Below are 21,022 nucleotides of genomic sequence, written 5' to 3'. Positions count from 1 at the left end.
TAGGTATGTACTTACCTATTTTAACCTATTATTCAAAATTAAATAATTAAAAATTACATCAGTTTCGTTGCATTTCTACAGGATTTCGTTTTATTTTTCAGACTATTATGATTCTTCGTCAGTAGATTTAAGAATATTACCTACCTATTAAAACCATCAAGTCTATCTTGTAGACTAATGACAATATTATGCGCGATAACTATAATGCACCGTAAACCGAGAATAGGTACCTAAGTATTATGAGACTGTAAAAGTCATTTACATAGCTTTAGAAAATACACCATTAAGTACGAGTAGGTATTACTTAATCTTACGTAGCAACATGAAATAGTGTTACATATTTTGGACGAAAAGAATGTGCAAGATGGGGAGACTGAAGGTGTTTGTATTTTATATGAATACATAATCTCATTTTTTTTTAATCCCTTTAACTACTTACCTAAATTATTATCTGTGTAATGTGTATTAGTTTATTGGGTGGCCCATGATTGTGGGAAAGTAAGTAGGTCATAAAGTAGGTATTTGAACATTGAATCCAAATAATATTATGAACTTCGTAAAATTTGTAGGTAGTTAGGTACTTATACAATTTCATCTTAGTTTTCCTTACAGAAAATTTTTCTTGTCCCTTGTTAGGAGTTTCTAATCAGTATTAATAACACAGTATGAAAATTTACCCATATGATAATATAATTATTAAAATTATAAACATTTCTAAATTAAGATGACAAAAAAATAGTAAATTTAAATTTAAAAATATTGTTTTGGATCGATCATAATATTATGACTTCTCACTTCTCCTTTTAACTTGTTATATATACATAAGTATTTTACTCACGTATGTTCCAGTCAAGTAAAGGGATCAGCGTCGAGTTAAGTGAGAGGTAAGGCTAACAAATCTAATTAAGGTTCGTGCTCTTTGAGTCTCTTTGAAACACAAGATGGCCTGTATCATTTTATGTAGATCAACTCTTATCGTTTTTTGTAAGCACTATCCATCAGCAGAATCGTTTCCCTGCGCAAACAACGGTTGAAGCGGTTAGTTGAACCGCTTGAACAGTGTTCATTGCCTTATAATATTATGTACCTAAGTTATATACCTACAACTTAATACCTAAATTTGAATAACTTCCAACCTACAACGGCTACAACAGGTAGTTATTTGAGGTATTTCATTTTATTTTTTTAGGTAATTAATAGCCACGTAAGTATTATGGATTACACAATTATTTTAAAATACTTTGGTACATGGACCACCTAATAAAGCGATAGTTTAGATTTAGAACCATTACTTCCACTAGTCCGATATACTATTAGATGCTCTGTACCGAGTCTGTGCCATTCGAGCTGCCATTAGTTTTTAAGGTTTTAGCATCGTCGTTTTAAAATCTAAAGTTTAGTAAGCATAATATTATAATATAAACCCTGTGTATAAACATAATAAGATAAAAACCTACATGTAAATCGCATATTCTGACAGACTCATTAATACATAAAAAAACGACGTGTGGCACTCGGGGGACTGCCGCGGCCGCGGTAAAGCTAAGTATATTGAGATTTGGGACCGAATCCAGAAATTGCGTAACGAAAAACCTCACGATCCCCACTCCGACAGGCACGGAGGTGTGGCTTGAAGGCATGCTATGCAATAGCTTTACCGCGGCAGTCCCCGAGTGCCACACGTACCTATTTTTTTCGTTACGGAATTTCTCGATTCGGTCCCCGCGCTCAAGGCCCGCGATAGAAGCTATGCAATAGCTTAAAAATATATAAAAGTAAAAGTTTTTAAAATTTTTACAACAGCTATTGTTAGTAATTTATTTTTTGGTGTAGCAAGGTGTACCATAGAATCACAGTTGACAGATATACATTCAGTCAACAAAGTATCGGGAATGAATGATTTGTTTATGGTTCCAAATTCAAATTTTTGTTTTTGTTGTTGTTGTTAGGTTGGTACAACTGTTTTCTATTTTGGCGCGGAGTTTGAGTAGCATCCGTCATTTAAATTAAAAACAGTGCTGTTTTTAGTTTTATAATATCTAGCGTGTATTGCGAATTTCATAATGGACAAAAACATCCAACAAAGAGTTCGTCTTAAATTTTACATCGCCAATGGAATTTCGTGTTCGGAGACACTGAAAATGTTACAGAAGGCATATGGTGAATCGACTTTATCAAAAACACGTGCTTATAAGTGGTACAAAGCGTTCAAAAATGGTCGAGATGTGATGGAAGATTTGCAAAGATCTGGTAGGCCATCAACGTCTGCAACTGAAGTTAACATTGCAAAAGTGAAGGAAATAGTGACTGAAAATCCTCATGCAAGTTTGAGAGAGATGGCCGCCTATCTTTCTGTATCTCACGAGTCGGGTCCGTACCATTTTAAGTAATCATTTGGGTATGAAACGTGTTGCCGCCCGGCTAGTCCCAAAAGACCTGAATTTTCTTCAAAAACTCAATCGCATGAGAGTCGCTGATGACAAGCTAGAACGAGTCAATACCGACCCAACATTCATGAAACGCATTGTTACTGGTGACGAGACGTGGGTTTACGAGTTTGACATGCAAACTAGTCAACGAGCTTCGGAATGGCGTCTTCCAACTGAACCAAAACCAAAAAACCACGTCAAAGTCGATCACAAGTCAAGGTCATGTTGACTGTTTTCTTTGACTATCGCGGTGTTGTGCACTCGGAATTCTTGCCAGAAGGTCAAACGGTAAATAAAGTATATTATTTGAGCGTTATGCGGCGTTTAAGAGAACAAATTCGACGAAAAAGGCCAGTTTTGTGGAAAGAAAATTCTTGGATATTGCATCACGACGATGCGCCTTCGCACAAGGCCATCATTGTGAACGAATTTTTGTCCAAACACTCAACAAATACCATCGAGCAACCACCGTATTCACCAGATATGGCTCCAGCCGACTATTTTCTTTTTCCTAAATTCAAATTACCACTTCGTGGCACCCGTTTTCAATCGGTAGAAGACATAAAGGAGAATTCGCGGCGAGAACTGAACTCCATTTCGAAAACAGCGTTTAAAAAATGTTTTGATGATTGGATTATTCGTTGGCGTATGTGAATAGTTTCTGAAGGAGCATACTTTGAAGGCGATAAAATAAATTTGGATGAATAACAAAATTTTTGTGTATTATTGATATTTTCCCGGTACTTTCTTGACAGAGTAGTATACCTACTACGTACAAAAGAATGTGCATAGGCATAGAAAATAAGAACCTTGATCTAAGCCTTGATCTAATACACGCACACACACACACACCCACACAAACTGCATGCCCGAAATGTTATTATTAACCTTATTTAAAAATAATCAATTTGTTACTTATTATTCTGTACTTTAGAAAATATGTAAAGTCTACTAGTATGTAAGTTAACTAAACAATACTGGCTAAGTCTGGAGAGGAAGGCGTCGATCGTCTCTAGCACAGGAATGTTCCTAGTTGAGGCGATCGTCGTGTCTAATTTGTTTTGTATTTATGTATTGTTTCCAAATAAATGATTTTTATTTTATTTTTTATTTTAATTCATAGAGTGTAGAAGATTTGACATTTTATTTCAAATTGACATTTGGCATGGCGTTGACACTTGACATAAAAATTTGACAGTTTATGTTAGTGCCAGTGGCTTGATATTTGGTTTGCTTCTCAGTAAAGGTGGAAATTTTCTTTGAAAAAAGATATTTAGAATAGGTTTCGTATTTATATTAGTTTATACTCCACGTAAGTTGCGTTTAGCAACTTAATTCAAGTTTTTTATTAGCATTAAACAAATCACACAAAATACAGCTGTGTGAAGAAAAAAAAATCATACCTATCGAATTTGTTTGTTGTTATATTAGATAAAAATTTATTGAAAAGATGACGGATTCAAAAGCTTTAGCTATGGCTCCTTCAAATGGACTTCACGATAAATCTAAAGAGCTCCAAAAAGAAATTCTTATGGAAAAACTTAGATCCAAAACATCCCAATTTAAAAATCTTAGTGAAACTTCCAAAGCTGTTAGGATGGCTCTTTTGGTAAGCATTTTGTAGATATTCTATAATTTTCTTGAATTTTTTTAGAACATTAATAGAATCAAATAATTATAAAACTATAATACTTACATAGTTAAATAAACTACCTTATTGATGGTATACATAAAATAATATCAATTTTGCAGGACAAGCGCTGGGCAGTAGATTCAGCCGATCGTATGATCCTACAAAAATGTTTAGATAGTTTGCAGCATTGTATCAAAGTCACATCTCTACAGAGTTTAATTGAGAGACTGGAATGCTTGTCACGGCAGCAAGAGTAAGTAGTCCTACATACCTTAAATAAAAACTCATTTAAAGCAATTATACCACGTCTACCTTCTATGTTTCTAGTTCTGTATTCTTGAGTTTATTATATAACTGTAATGATAAAATATTGAATTAAGTTTAACTTATTCAGTTTCAGTAGCGGCAATTGCCTAATCTTCTTGTTTTGTAACCTTGAGTATCCAAATTTAAAACATTTCCATTCTTTATTTTAAAACCTACAGGAATGATTTTATTTTAGGTTAAAGTTTGTTGTTGGCACATCTGGGGTGAATCTTTTCATATCTTCTGATATGTTTTACTTGGAAATACTAGTGGAATCTTGTGGATCAGTGAAAGATGTTAAGATACATCATGAAGGCAAGGTAAATATTTAATTTAAGTGTTTCTAATTTCTTTAGCTATAAGTTTTAAATCTAAGGTTGAATTGATAAATCCAGAAGTCAGAAGTGTGTGAATGAGTGCTGATGCAATATGCCTCGTTATTTTTTCACATAAAATTGGGGCTCAACATTATCCTGAGGAATAAGAATTGTGAAATATTATTAATAACATATTTTGTGTGGTCAATCCTTTATTGTTTGTAGTATTTGAAATTTGTAAAATTTCTTTATTTTAAATACCTATACCTTGAGCCATCAATATAATGTTATGCCTAGTACTTTAGAAGTGATGTTAAAACAAATGATATTTTAATTAGTAGTAGTAGTTAAAATTCATCATATTGATTGACTTTTTAGATTGAACAACAAAGCTGTGAAGAGTTAGTACAGTGTATCGCCAGAGGTGACTTTGCAGATTTCACAGCACATCTAGAAGGACTAACGGCTGTATATCAATTGAACGCTGAAAAAAAGGTAACTTGAGCCATCAATATAGAGGAAATTTGCATAAATGTCACCTTACTCATAAAAATGTCGATACACATAAAGATCATATTTATCACTATTAAGTCGTAATTATACCGAATAAATAGAAATAAAAGTAAAAGTTTTTGTTTTGACACAATATATATCTATCTCTCTTGCAAGCATCCTGCGTAATATGTCATAGTTTCTATTTGAAATGAATGTTGAATGAATGTGTTCGACGAATTGTTCGACGTTATTTATTTTGAAATAATGTTTATTACGATTTACTTTTCACATTTGTCTTGTAATAAATGTAAAACTTATCGTTCATCGTTAGTTTAAACTCGATAAAGTATTTTTTTGAAGTGTTGAATAAAACTATTGTTTTATTTTCATTGTCGCGAACTGCGGCTTATTTACATAAAAACTTTAATCGTTTCTAAAAGTACTAACATCAAGCTTTAAATTGAGCTATATTTCATCTTGACACAATAAGTTTGATTGCGATACCAAGTGCCCTAGTCACTTGGGCAATCTCCTTTTATTTATTATCATTCCCATAGATATGTAAATAATGTGATGTTGCATTTATTTTAGATAAAATGTAAAGCATTCAGTGCACTCCAGAGTTTAGAAGAGGATTTATGTACAATGAGACAGTTGCAAAGTTTCATAAAAGACCCATGGACCCAGGTACATAAGAGTCCTATTGGCTTTCTTCAAAGGAGAAGAGGAGGTAAGCGTTTGTATACTAAATCTTCTTCAAGCATAGAGTGAACAGGTACCTTCTAGGGAAGCGCGTTCCATCTTAGATCACATCTCAGCTTCACATCAGGCGAGATTGTGGTCAAGCGCTTCCCTATCGACAATAAAAAATCAATAAATAAATATAAGTTAAGTTTAGCACATCATTCTTTTCTGTAATGGTAATGTAAGGACCTATAGAAATATTGCACAAATAAAGCAATGATAATAATATAGAAGAATCATTAATAAAGTGTCTACATATTATGGTATTTTTAAAGATTCACAAAAATCAAAAGATATTTTCATTGTTGCATATTACTACTACTTATCAAAAAGTAAACTTGCAATCTTAAATTACTCTTTCACTTTCAGGACACGCAATGCGTCTCACGTATTTCGTATCTCCATATGAATTACTAGACAAAGACAAAGGTCTACAACCGCTAACACCAGAGTTGATAACGGAAGGGCGACCACCCGCGTCCAACGGTTTTACGTCCCTCTCGGCAACTGCACGAACACCTATAGGACAATCAGCGCTAGTGCTGCTAGAGGGTTCTACGGCTAGTAAATTACAATTGGTGCCAATTATTTCAACGGCGCAGAGAGCTGGGAAAGGGTAAGTGGTATAGATTTTAGATTGGAAAACTGATTATTAAAAAAAATATTATTGAAAGTACATACCAAATTTTTATTCTACTTCGACATTAATTGTAGAATCGTTACAAATTTATGTTTACAAAATGTAAATATGTATTTCAGATAAATATGATACTATTTTGTCGGAAAGCCAGTGAGGCCAATTTGGGATTATATGAAATACAAAAATCAACAATTCATTTTTGATTTTACATATCAAGCATATTATATGACTTAATCAACATTTTATTGTTGTTTGTTTTGCAGTGGTCCGGTATACGCGCAACTAGTGCCACAAAACAGCGCAATGTTACCGGCTTGCTTTACGCTCAAGTTATCCCAGCCTATGCCTCTGTGTGCGGGCTTGGCTAAACTCATACATGCTACTACTGAGGTAAGAAAATCGTTAGTTAATGTAGAATTTAACATGATAAAAATGCATACGTTAATTTATCTTAATTTATATTCTTACAACTTATTTGTGTTTTCAAAAGGTTGAAATATCTGGAGATTGGGCGAATCCGAAGCCAATGCTTGGTCTGATCGCACAGCAGGCTTATAACAATCTAGTACCTGGAAAAATTATAGAGTTGAATCTTAGTAAAGGACTTTTTGTGGTAAGTTACTTTTTTTGAAATATAATATTTATATTTATTTTATGCCACTTTATAAAAAGTTCATCACATCCTCCACTTTGTTTTGTTTTTTCTTCTTCCGCGTGTTATTCATCCTTAAAATAAATGTTTATCTATCTATGATTTTCTATATCAAATCATTTCAAAACATTGATCATTTGAAATATTTTACAAAAAAATTAGTACATATTAGTTTAAAACATTAAAATGTCCTATTAAATGATGTTCTATATGGACAATTAAAACAATCAAAATATTATTGTTTGTCAATATTATCGTATCTTTATTTTGTATGTCGACGGCGCTGGCGCGCGGTAAATCTCTAAAGAGATTATGTTTGCGCCAGTTTAACTTATATTTATAATGAATTGTATTATTGTATTGTATAAATAAATAAATTATTATGCAGAAACTCCCCGACCAATGGCAGTGCTACTTCCTGTGCGAGCGGCGCGGTCTGGGCGGGTGCGTGGTGTCGAGCGTGCCGTTCACGCACCCGTCGCACGTGCCGCAGCTGCTGGCGGCGCTGCGCCAGCAGGCGCTGTTCAACACGCTCGTCGCCTCCTGCGTGCGGCCGCAGACTAAACAAGGTTCGCTAAAACATTTATTTATTAATCCTTCCAATATCTCTCTGGTAGGCAACAACCATAACCTCTGTTATGGTCTATGGGCGACGCAACCTGCTTACCGCCAGGCAGTGCGTCCGCTCGTTTGCCTCCCCATAACATAAAAAAAGACTTCATTTAGAGGTGCTTTTGAATGATAATATCGATCTTCGAAAAATAATTATGTATTTACGTTTACGGTACGGAAACCAGATTTTGCAGAGAAGAACCTGTTTTTTAAATATCATTATCAACACGTTTGCAATTATCGACAGTGATTTGATTTCAGATTAATTTGTTCTCCCAGACCCGTCAAAAAATATACCGGTACGCGGTGGAGATGTCCCTAGTTGAAAAGAAAAAGACTTAATATGAACTTCAATACAATAATCGATTGAAATTCATATTTTATTAAATTTTTCGAAAACTTTCTAGTGTTCGATGAATGTAACCTATCTTTTCACAACTCCCATCATTATTTAAATCTGAAAACTAAACATTTTTGCTAAATATTTTTTAAGAAATAGATTTTCTTTAAAGTCTATGTAAATAGTGGGGTAGTCCATACTAATATTATAAATGCGAAAGTAACTCTGTCTGCTAAACTACTGAACCAATTTTCATGAAATTTGGTATGGAGATATTTTGATACCCGAGAAAGGACATAGGCTACTTTATATCCCGGGAAAATGACTCAATCCCGGAAATCCCACGGGACGGGAACTATGCGGGTTTTTCTTTGACTGCGCGTGCGAAGCCGCGGGCGGAAACCTAGTAATTAAATAATTTTTATTTTTTTAAAACTTATTCCGTCGTTTTCCATAGCGGTGGACCTAGAGAACGTGCTTATGTTCGAAGTGAGCGCGTTGTCATGGCAACACATCTCGATATCGCTGGAGCACCCGCTGGACGAGAGCATGGCGACGGTGGAACTGGAGCTGGGCGAGCCGGCCGCGCCGCGCGCCGCCGTGTGCGCGCTGCACGCGCCGCCGCGCGAACACGTCGACGAGTACATCACCAAGGTGCTGCAGAAGAGCCACTCGATACCCGTCACTCTGAGGTAAGCGGTGGCTATAGGAACTGAGGTGATTCGTTCAGCGACTACGAGATGCGATTGGACAAATATAAATATAAATAAATATAAATTTTTATTCAGCGCTGCTTTTGTGCAGCATTTTGCTGAGGCTGTATCCGTTTGCCTAATTTTAAGATAAATTTTATAATGTGTTTGGCTGTTTTTTTTTTTTTGGCAATAAATTTCTTTTCTTTCTTTCTTTCTTTCAAATAGCTAAATCTTACAAATGTCAATGTTGACTAATTAATTAATTATATAATATTATGCTATTTTTACACGATCTAAGAATGACGAAGTAAAATAAGTATATATGGTCAAAGTGGCTTAATATTTTAGTTTTAGTTAATTTTTGTAACAATTTATTTTAGTAATAATGAAGTATTGTTTAATAATTGAAGGTCGATTGACTTCGATTACTTTGATTGACATGATGATTGATCGAGAATACTCCTTTTATTTTATAATAATTAACCCATTGAGCCCCAAGCGGCCCGATCGGTCCCAGACACAATAGAATTTCTATTGTGTCTGTGGTTCTTACTTCTCGTGGAACTTTTGCTTTTTAAACATTTTATTTAACTTACGCTTATTGAATGTATCTGTCACTTGATGACCATAATATATTAATTATTATCCGTACACAGATCATTGATAAAAATATGGGAGCGCGAGGCGGCGGCGAAGCACATGAACGGCGGCTACTCCGGGTTGGAGTCAAATTTTAGCTGCGGCCTGGGGGGCATCGACCCCGGCGGCGACGTGAAGCACGAGCCGGCGCCGCACGCGCGCGCGCTCTACCCCTCCGCCGTGTCGCACCCGCACCAGGGGGGTGAGCGATTATATATTTGTACCTAAACAAAAAAAATATTATTCGACCTGTATAGTTTGACAGAACCTTTTAACAGACAGATAAACTAACAAAACATTAAAATTTACCAAACAACCACTATTTATATTTCCGTACTGAAATGTACTATCAGTCTACGCAGAGATGCAGTTTTTTTTAATTGAATCAAACCGAGCGTCATATTATATAATATATACTTTTATTTTTACTTTAACAGGTACATACCTTTCCGAGCAACAGCATCACTTATCTATGATGTGCCAAGATGCTGGCACTGGAGAATTGAAATCTCAATTATCTGATGACCGAAAACCAAAGAAACGTAAATCCGATACGGGATTGTGGTCAGCGTCGCAAAAGAAAGGGAAGCCCGGTATCGGTGATTTAGGTGACTCCGATAGTGAAAGTGACAATTCTGAAGGTTATGGAAATGAAGATGATAATACCATGAATAGTAATTCTACAAATGATGATATCGAAGGTCAGGAGTCATCGGTCTCTCAGAATGAATTCGCATCAGATCTCGAGCTATCTGCGATGGACACGGCTGACGCTCTCGGTGGACCAGAGAACAGAACTTCATCTGATATGGATAACTCGAACGATGGAGATGTTGAAGATATAATCAGGTATTTAAATACTTTTATTCACATAAATGAAACAATAAATCACGAATATCATAATATAACAATAATCAATATTATTTTTACAGGAATTCTTTTCATAAGTCTGAGCACAAAAGGCAAAAGCTGAAAAACAAAGAAGCTGAGGCGCGTAGAAGTACATCTTCTTTGCTTTTAGATCTCACTGACGGTAAATCGTATATGCCATCGTCCGTGAGTATTACTCCGATTTCTTCCAACTCTTCAAATCAGCCCAGTTCTGGATCAAATTTAACTTCAATGCTTTGTCTCGATAGGAGACCTGGTATCGAAATAATTCCAATAACAGCCGCTCCGCCTGCCGCTTTGCCGAGCTCTATTACAATAACTCCAATAACATCGTCTCAAATGAAGTCGATGGATGATCGCATACGGTCGGAGAAGAAATCGAGCAAGTCTGAAGAACGAAGTAAAGAGAAGAAAAAGAAACGGCGCAGAGATGATTCCATGGGACCACCAGAAAAAGTTCCGCCCAAACAAGATCCTCTAACAAAACCTGTTTCTGTTAGTATCAAACCGACTGACGGCTCACCCATGCGATCGACTTCCCCAAACTCGATTTTAAGAAAATTTAGTCCTAGTCCTACTCACGGCAGATCAGTTTCAATTACTAAATCGCCAAGTCCTAATACAGTAAAGGGTATGGGAAAACCCTCCGGAACATCGAGTCATCACAACAGCCCTAGACATTCCCCAGTACAAAGCAGTCCAAAACATTTACCTGGGTATTCTAGTCCAAAAAACCACAGTATTTCTTCCCCTAAACATAGTTCCTCTGGATCTGGAAAACCAAGTATGTCAACTTTAAAGTCTGCAACCAGTGGGTCACCTTCAGGTAAATCCGGTACAACGGGTTATGATCTTACAAAAAAGATATCCAAAGACTGCTATGGTTCCACGTCTTTGACTTCTAGAGACAAAGAAAAAAAACATTCTGGTCTATCTTTTTCTAGTTCTGGTAGAAGCAGCCCAAAACTAAAAAACCCAATGAAATTAAAACAACTTGAAATAACACCAGTTTCGTGTGACAGCCCCGTAACTGAACCGTTAATTTCACCACCTAATATCGAAGTAAATAAATCAAATGCACCAAGCCAAGCTCGAAATAGAAAAGGATCTCTTAGTGCCGTTATAGACAAGTTGAAGTCCGCACAGCATTGCGGTACCGATTCTGATATCGGAAGCGCTAAAACGGGCTCAAGTAGTAGCAACAAATTTAATGATGTAAAAAATAACGCGACATCTAGTAATCTAAAAGTGAGTGAAAGTAAAAACCAAGAGTATATGGTAAAGCCAAGTTTAGATGGTATGAAAATTACAATTAACAAAACAAGGTCGAAAGAATCATCTAGTAGTAATTCGAAAATAAATTATTCTGGATCCAGTAAGCAATCCTCACCTCAGCTTACACCGCCGAGCCAAGGCTCTCCTAAAACTCACACAGGCTTAAAACCAGGTGTTATAAGTGGCCCGGCATCTAAAAAAACTCAAGTTATGCAATCATCTAAATCCGGTTCATTGACACCAGGATCCACACCACCTAAAGCCAATATGAGTCCCTCCGAATCTTCTAGCTCTAGCAATACTAGTGCTGCATCTAAAGTGCCTTATTCTAAATCTTCAAGTAGCAACACGTCTGGCATAAATTTATCGAAATCTGGCTCTAAATCAAGTTCAGGTTCTCCAAAAAGCAGTAGTTCTGATCTTGCCAAAATCATTCGTGATAGAGAACGAGAAAAAGCTCGAACTAAACTTATGAATAATTCTGAGAAATCAATATTTTCCTCAAAATCTGAACGACATTCTAGTCCCAGTGGTTCACGAGACGAAATCGATGGTGATAGATTTAAAAGTTCAGCAAAAGACGCTAGTTTCTTAGTCGAAGGATTGATAAAACCATTAGACACCAGTAAGTTTCAAATACCGAAGCTGAAGAATCAAAACACTCCTGACAAAAACAGCCCAGTATCGCAATACGACAGCCGCTCAATGGTAAATGACTTTAGTAGATCGGTGGACCAAAACAAATATCCCTTTCCACACTTCGATAGTCCAAATAGAGGCTCTGACCCAATGCAGAAGTCTGGTTATCCACTAAATGTACCGAAGCCTCTTCTAAACATGGGAGGTGTAAGCCCTAAAACGTTGGGAAACAAAACTGACCCATCAGAGTTTGCCAAGGTGTTGTCTGATAGCTTAGGAAAAGGCGAAAGTCCCCAAAGAATTAAAGAAGATCCAAAAGATGCTTATTCTGGATCATATCCTCTAATGCCTCTGGATTTTAAAACAGATATGGCAAAGGGGTTTCCTGCTCCCAAGGGAAGCTCTGAAGACAGAAAAGGTGCTGATTCGTGTATGAAACCGCCGGTTAGCGGTTCCGTGCCGCGTAGTGGTGCAACTACTCCCCAAGAGGCGGCTGAAATGCTTTTAGATTTCTCATCATCGTCGGGTAGTAAAGTGTCAGGTATGGTGGCCGTCCGACCCGTGTACCCAGCCTCTCCTGCACTCTTACAGCTTGCAAAAAGTCCGGCCCCGTCCCCTTTAGTAGCGGCGTCGCCCCATTCTAACTCTCCTTGCATAACTGATGATGAGTTAATGGATGAAGCTCTCGTAGGACCAGGTAAATAAGGATACAAAAAAATTGTACGTATTTAATTAAATTATAAATATAAGTGTAGTATAGGTAACTCTATTAGTAAGCAAAGACAAGAAAATGTTTATTTATTTTACTAAAAACCAAACTGCTGTAATCAAATATTATTTAATCATACTGTTTTTGTGTAATGTAACTGGCCAAAATACAAATAATATTTAAACGATACTTTTGTGTAAAGTATTACTAACATACTATAAAACTATAGTTATATGTGTATAAGTCAGTTAAATTCTCTTGTTCTAAACAATATTTATAACCTTTATTTATACGTGCTTAGTTTGAGGGATATCTTATTATTTGATTTTATATTAAGTACCTACATGTAACCATATTCTATTACACCTACATAATATGGCATTTTAAGCATGTTTTAGTACCTTTGACTTAATCTTATTTAATCCTAACTATTTTATACATTTCTGAATTAGCTAGGTTCTTAGAAATTTATTGAGTGTAGTGCTTTGGCAAGAATTTTGATTTATATAATAATAAATTTATGAAGGCGTAGATACGTCCAATTTGTCTTATTTTGACGCAAAATTTAAAACTATAACCAGCATAAAAACATATTTCCTATGTATTTATGGGCCCACCAGGAGTTTACCGAATTGTTTTAAATATGTATATAGATAATTATTTTAGAATAAGTATATTCTAATAATAATGTAAAAATGGTTAAGACATTTATGTTTATACCTTAGGATGGTTGAAATAAACGTGATCCATTCATTCTTATATTTTTTTTATTTATATAAAAAGAAACCTAGTAATATAGCTTAAAAATTAATAATAAAAATATCTGAGAGAGCTAGGGCGGTAAAACCTGTAGTAATAATACGGGTAAAAGGGCTGATATCTCCTATAAGGATTCCTTAAGAAATGTCTGCGTAATCCGTATCGCTTTTGTGGTTTTTGTCTCCTTTTAATGATAGGGATGGGCACAAATCCAGCCGCAGTGTCCATTATTTCACTCGGATCTCTATTAACGACGTCATTGTATAAAATTTCTTCATCAGCTATTGCCACCTCGTCTACATCAACTTCGGGTGTTTCAGGAATCAAAGTGTTTAACGGTGTTTGAATATTTTCTTCAATAACGATGTCCATGGTTGCGTCAACATTTGACACCAAATTATATGATTCACTACTTGAATTCAATTCGTCAGCCTTTTGTTCCAAATCACTATTGACCAAATTTATTTCCTCTATTGGTTCTGGTTCATTGTTTTCAGTTTGTATTAAATTAAAAATATCTGCATTTTCAGTAGTTGAACTTGCGTATGCGGTAAGCCACAATGCCACGGAGAAAATTACTTGCGCCTTCATTTTTACTACAAATTGAAATAAAAATATTAGCTTTGAGATAACTGACAAATTTACGAGACATCCAAGGTATATATATTGGGAAAACTAGGTCGAAGAAAGGTGTTAATTTTTCTCGTATTGAAATAAGCTATTAGAACTAAGTAATGTAGATCATAACAATGCCTTTATGAGACATATTTGATTTCACACTGGCTCAGGGGTTACTTTTGTAGGGCAGTAGGACATCCTCGATTTAAACATAAGAGTTTTTAATACTTTAAAATTTACTTTTATCTGGTGAATAAGTATATTATATAAGATTCCAAAATCTGAATTGGTTTATTTACTAGAAACTAACACCGAAAATGCTTTATTGTTCTTAAAAACATATTAATCGCCTAGAGTCCTATACTTATTTTAAAGTGACTTATACAAAACTTACATATCTGTCTGGACATCTGGGTCTATACGCTTGGTACATTCTTCCCTGGTTTTGATTGTTCCTTCTCTCAGCTCGGGCCTTCTCGCGTCTCTCCTTCAATCTTCTCATAGCAAATCGAGGTAAGAACTGAAATTCAGCTGTTTCCATCATTTCGTCGGATGCCTCAGCCACATTTTTGTCATCGACGGGCTTTGCTTGTATTTGCGAACCAAACATGAAAATGGAAAACACTATCAAGAAAATTATTTTCATAAAAGAAGCCATGACAAACGGAGATGATTAGTTAAAGTCATCTTAGAACGGTAATAATAGTCACTTCATCTGTTCATGATGTAAGCAAATATACTGTCAATTATATTAATATTATAAATTTAAATTTATAAAGAATAGAAAAATTATATTAATATTAACGTATTGTTGAGGAAAATTATAAAATGCCTTTTTACAAGACTGTCTTTCAAAAAGCGACTTCGCTCACTGCACTGTCCTCTGATTGTCATTGGTTCAGTTATCCATTTTTAATGAAATTGGTTTAGGCGTGAAACCTGAACCAAGTTTAGACGTTAAACTTGAAAGCCTAACTAATAGGGTTTTTTTTTGTATTTATAATCTGTAAGGATTACAATTCGTCCACAGTCCACACCTATATGATAAATTTATTAGGTTACTAACTAACTAGTTATATTTATTATTACATTTATTAAACAATAATTTAAAATCAATTATTGTTTAATAAATTGAAATTGAGTTAAAAACAAATAAAATTAAAGTAAGTAACTATCTGGTTTCAATAAAAATCTAATTAAAACAGATATGAAACTACTGCATATATCATTATCTAATTATTATTTGATAATCACGTAAATGCACGTGGCAGGTTGGTATTGTATTTGTATGCGTGTTTGTCTGTTAACTGTTTGCAGGCTACCTGAAGTCTCTAAAATGCTTATAACTAGATATAAGGCCCGCTGTAAGTCAAATAACAATAAGACTTGTTCTTCAACACAAAAAGTCTTATAAAAACATCGTCAAAAACCGTCTGCCATTGTATTATTACATGGATTCCTTTACCTTTATCATAGCTCAGCGGGTATAATTATTATTCTAAACCTTGAACTAAATCGTCGTCCTTTTTTTCCAAATCCAAAAGATCCCTTCTTCGGCTTGACCTCTTGATCCGAGATTAGGCCTTAAAAAAGAAATATAATCTGTCACTTAATCAAATATGAAGCCATTCTGCTGATGTAAGAATTTTATAACAAAAAATGAGTGCCCTCCTCATTATTGAGATAGATAGAAGGTAACAATATTATTTATATACAGAAATAAAATATTTCCAACGTATATGGTATATAGGCAACATTATTAACCTCCAATGAAATCAGGTAATATCTCTAAAATATAGTATTGTTCATCCGACGCTAAGGAAGTCTTTGTTTAAAATACCGACATTGACAATATCAGATAACAACCTTGCTCGACAAAAATTACCAAAAAACAACTCGTGAAAGGTCAAAAGATTCGCGAGTATTTTATCCTTATCCAAATGGAGAGGTTATAATATTATTATACTATTACGTTCTCGAAATGACAAGTATCGACTATCATAAAACCACTGTTCTGTGATAAAACCAATAGGATTTTTCTTTAATATGTACTCTTTAAGTATACCTACTCCTACTCTATGTTTTACGAGCAAAGTTGTAGTTACACGTTATATTATTAAAGTATTTTATTGCAAGGGGTATCGTATTTATTTGATCCGTATATTTTAATGTAGTGTTTAGAAAGGAATGTTCGAACTACTTAACTAAAGTTTAAAGTTGAATGCCTTGTTGATTATAAATATTGTATTTGTATGTAAGATATTCAAATGTCAGGTAAGTAGGTAGGTAATAGGATTGTGTCACGGCCCCTCTTCCCTTTAATCTTCTTTTTTAGAAAGTCGGTCTAGTTTTACATTTCATTTACGAAAATTTTATTTTTCATGTCTCAAGAATTACATACATTTATTTTTAAAGAGTTATATTTTAATTCAATTCATTGAAATTCAACTACCATTGACTTTACCAGCCGTCCACCACTATTTTTTCCTCAAACTTTTAAGTATGTAGATTATACCTATATCCTTAATTATCCTTATGTACAGTATAGTGATAATTATATCTTTATTTGGGTTGCGGGGAATTTCGTAGAAAATAGGTTTTATTTGTAAAAATCTAAGGCCGCCTGTCGACCTGCAAGAAAACTTCCGCGAGAAATGTCTGATAGTCTGTCCGACAGCAACTTGCAAGTCTAATTCCGCGTTTCCACCTGCAAGTAGACTTGCAAGTTGCTGTCAGACAGACTGTCGGACATTTCTCGCGGAAGTTTTCTTGCAGGTGGAAACGCGGCCTAAGAAACTCCGTTATCCTGGTGAACGAACGTCGCGGCTCTTACTTAGTGAGGTATAAATAATTAAAATGAATATGGATCAACTACATATTATGTAGACTCACTCAATGCGCAATAATTTGTTGCTTATTATAATGAGGTAATCACATGCAATTAAAATATGAATGTAAACACCATACAAATTCAACATATTCAAACGTGTTGTAAAACAAGAATCACTGTAAAAACAATAACAAGTGTTGTTTACTGTTTATTTCATGTGTACACCTCTCTGGAGAAAAATCTAGGTACGAGTCAGTATTTACTGGTATTTACAGTCACGCAGACGGATAAAATAACTAGTCACATAAATAATAGAACATTAATATAAGACAGGATGAAATACAGCATATAACAAGTAGATAACTGCGTTAAAAACAACCGACTTCAAACTTGCACTTGCAACATTTACAAATACAGATAAAAATGCTCATAAAATAAAAACTACTGGGCCTATCCGAATAAAATTTTTATGGGACCAATTCGACACCATCCCGCATCGAACAAAAAAAGAATCACGTAAATCGGTTCAGAAACCTCGGAGTAATCGGTGTACATACATAAAAAAAAAACATACCGGCCGAATTGATAACCTCCTCTTTTTTTGAAGTCGATTAAAAATGTAGAGGTATTAAAAGAATGATCTTTCTCATAGACATAGATGATTACAAAATTTACAAGAGGGTTTGTGGTTTAGCGTCATCGAATGCATGCAGTCTGCAGATGCTTCCCTGTAGTGTGCCTGTAGGTAGAGGTTATTAACAATAGGTATATTTTTTCAGGTATATTTTATTTACCTTGGTACCCTTTTCCTGTAAATACCAATTCCGCCATTATTGAAACACAAACTAATTAATTAACATAGTGTTTTTAGATGGTAAGTGATAACTTATCTTCTAGACTTGACAAAATACTACTTACTACTTACTATCTACTTCTGTTTTAAAAGGTAACAGGAATAGGTTTATAAGTAGGTAAGTACTAAAATAGGTAGGTATTCTGTGTATTTCAGATGACACTCCTACTTGTAGTCCATATACAAATAGCAACTGGTTTTGGATGTTTATTTTGTCTATACATACTAGGTAGTTACATAATATTCAAAATAGAGAAGTAAAGTATAAAAATAGAAGTTATATAATAATATAATCAAATCTCACAAACACGACCTTCAGAATGATTTCCTCAATGATGTCGTCATATTTTTCAGTTACGGTACTTGATGGATGATAGAGACAACTTGAGTTACTAGTACCTATCCTCGATATACATAATATGTAGGTAGGTATTGTTTATAATGACATATACCTAGGTATAATGTGAGAAAATATTAAATTATGCCGTATTAGTATTAGTGGTACCTACTTACCTATGTGTAAGTACCATGCAATTTCATGAAGCTTATAATGACACTGTTGACCGACATCTTCTATAAAACATAAAACTGTAGACTGTAGGTATTGAAGCTTATCTTGATTCTTGATAAAAACGGCCGCGGCGTGAACACGAGCTTGGCCATTTTTTTAAAAGTCAAGTCTTCAATACGTTAGATCATAATATCTGCATAAATGAACAACAAATAACAGCAGCTTTTTTGCATTATATAAGTACATATTATGAAAATTATTATCTCCGTGCTTATACGTAATAGGTATGCAACTGGTTAGTTTTTCAAAATTATTAATTTTAACTGGTTTCAAAGTTACCTGGGCGATCGGCGGCTGCGAATTCTGATGAATAACAAACATTCATCTTGGTCTTGTCACGTCTCCTATTTGCCATATTTATTAACAATCTCACAACTCAATTAACTTCTCCCTACCATATTTTTGCCGACGATTTACAGATCTACACACAGTGACAGTTCCTAGTGATAACCTACCAAACCCAGTTCATTCCATCAACAACGAACTGACCAAAATAGTAACATAGTGCGATCAATTTGGCCTAAAAATCCATCCTTCGAACAGTCAGGTCTTCGTTATCAGTAGTCCCTACCAAATATCAGAGCTCTTTATATTATGTTATGTGATCAGACGCTATCTTGGTCACATCACATTCAAGAACTGAGTCAGTTATGCTGCTTCCAGTTCATTGCGGCGTCTTCGTAATTTCTTATCAATATTGACCAAAGTTATGAAAGCACTGCAGTCCCTTCTCATTCCAAAATTGACTACGCTGATGCTTGCTTTCCTGATTTATAAGTCGAGCAGATAGAAAAAACTTGAGAGCCTCCGGAAATATTTTAAATTAGTTATGCTTCGTGAGAACCGTATTTAAAATTAAATAATAGGTACCATACGTCAATAAATCGGTACTTAACCATTACAGAATCAATGGTGATAATATAATTTTCATATTCATAGCTATAATTCCATGCCAATTGTCACGTTTAACACAGATAAGAATTTTATGGACGAAACATTTTAATAACAGAAATCAAATAACCTTAAAATTAACCTCATGTTATCAAATAGTAGGCACTAACTATTTCAGAGAAATTCAGATGAATGTACTTTTTTTTGTTAAATTTCAACAAGCTAGGTTTATTAGGTTACGGTACTTCAATTCTATTTATATCAAGTTGTTTTTCAGACTTTCTTACATAACGGTATTAAAATCTTTGCCATGACCGCTGCAGATCTGAATCTAATCAAAATATGATTCGTATAAAATAGGTATCGTCCGAGCGGGCTTTTAGCTCAGCGAAGCTTCGAGATTTGACACCGTTAACATCTGTTGCTTTTATTATATTGTGTGATCATGTGTGAAAAAGGCTTATCAATTTAGATTTAAATATGAACAAGAATATTTTGTGTCCTAATTATATAAACGATGATAGTTATACCGATTACCATATCTAAACATCCGGACATATCACGTTGGCGCGGCGTTAGCTTCAATTAATGTGGCTATCATCGGCAAAGGCAACCTATATCATGTCAGTCAGTCAAGTTGACCTGGAAGCGAAAAATTTTATTTGATCCATGTGAACAAGTTAGGTATCTGGCACATACCCGGTACTAAAAATACTACACGAAAGTTCAACAATGATTTTCTCATTTAACTACGTTTGTAAGTACCTATGTTGTATGTCTTTTAGTTTAAACATGATTAAGTAGATATTCATATTGATAAAAAATAAGACCTCCCTATTTTATTGAATAATATTATGAAATATTATCCTCGTGTCTAGTCGTCGTAGCTCTATCTTTCCGTTGCTTTTAAGCTTTAAACTTTTAACATACTAGTATGGATACCTACTTAATTTATGCCATAAAGTTTATAAGAACTGACATACCTACCAGCTACTATGCTCATTGCTACCTACTTTATATAAATAAATATTGTATGTACGATCGGATTGTATAATCCGCCGTATTACAAACGGCCGGCATTTTGTACTTAATATGCCGAAAATCGTCTTTTTCCAAAATTCTCCAAAAAGACGGTCGCAAGCCTACTATTTCTGTGTAGTTTAAAAAAACGCGAACCCACCAAAAATTTCTGATTACGAATTTTCGGCATATACAAAATGCCGACCATTTGTAATACGGCGGATTATACAATCCGACTGCGACATACACATTTACCTTCGTACCTTCCAAATTTCCAATTTAAGATGTTTTACATTTCCGATTGCTATTTAGGAAATGTGTATAAAATCATTTACTCCCACACATTTCCGTGCGATTTTAGGAATTACATACAATTCCTAGGAATTTTATTCAATGACGGATTACATACATTTCCGTTAACATATATATAAAAATAAGGCTTTGAATACGGATGATACAAAAGA

The 21,022-nt window shown here is 34.6% G+C and overlaps 3 protein-coding genes across 4 annotated transcripts; 2 read left to right on the top strand and 1 right to left on the bottom strand.

Annotated features, from left to right (window-relative positions):
- Positions 1 to 2,063: 2,063 nt before the first annotated feature.
- LOC123696213 (protein GVQW3-like) lies at positions 2,064 to 2,390 on the top strand. The gene has a single exon (XM_045642278.1). The coding sequence runs from the start codon at positions 2,064 to 2,066 to the stop codon at positions 2,388 to 2,390; it is 327 nt and encodes a 108-aa protein (XP_045498234.1).
- A 1,258-nt stretch (positions 2,391 to 3,648) lies between these two features.
- On the top strand, positions 3,649 to 13,775 carry LOC123696014 (mediator of RNA polymerase II transcription subunit 1). 2 transcript variants are annotated; one of them, XM_045641993.1, is made up of 14 exons: positions 3,673 to 3,711; positions 3,861 to 4,038; positions 4,182 to 4,315; positions 4,565 to 4,688; positions 5,064 to 5,180; positions 5,772 to 5,910; positions 6,294 to 6,540; positions 6,828 to 6,954; positions 7,055 to 7,177; positions 7,605 to 7,785; positions 8,626 to 8,860; positions 9,520 to 9,704; positions 9,940 to 10,351; positions 10,435 to 13,775. In XM_045641993.1, the coding sequence occupies exons 2-14, from the start codon at positions 3,880 to 3,882 to the stop codon at positions 13,010 to 13,012; spliced, it is 4,761 nt and encodes a 1,586-aa protein (XP_045497949.1). In that variant the 5' UTR covers positions 3,673 to 3,711; positions 3,861 to 3,879; the 3' UTR covers positions 13,013 to 13,775. The 2 variants fall into 2 exon arrangements, with proteins under 2 accessions (XP_045497948.1, XP_045497949.1); XM_045641992.1 differs by having other exon boundaries at positions 3,649 to 4,038.
- Position 13,776: 1 nt separating this feature from the next.
- On the bottom strand, positions 13,777 to 15,069 carry LOC123696059. The gene is made up of 2 exons (XM_045642065.1): positions 14,788 to 15,069; positions 13,777 to 14,371 (listed from the first exon to the last, which is right to left on the bottom strand). Exons 1-2 carry the CDS (start codon positions 14,801 to 14,803, stop codon positions 13,824 to 13,826), a joined length of 564 nt encoding a protein of 187 aa, XP_045498021.1. The 5' UTR covers positions 14,804 to 15,069; the 3' UTR covers positions 13,777 to 13,823.
- Between the last annotated feature and the right edge of the window lie 5,953 nt (positions 15,070 to 21,022).

Source organism: Colias croceus, chromosome 12 (genome assembly GCF_905220415.1).
Source record: "Colias croceus chromosome 12, ilColCroc2.1".
Classification (NCBI taxonomy): Eukaryota; Metazoa; Arthropoda; class Insecta; order Lepidoptera; family Pieridae; genus Colias; species Colias croceus.
This window is presented reverse-complemented; position numbering and strand designations above follow the sequence as displayed.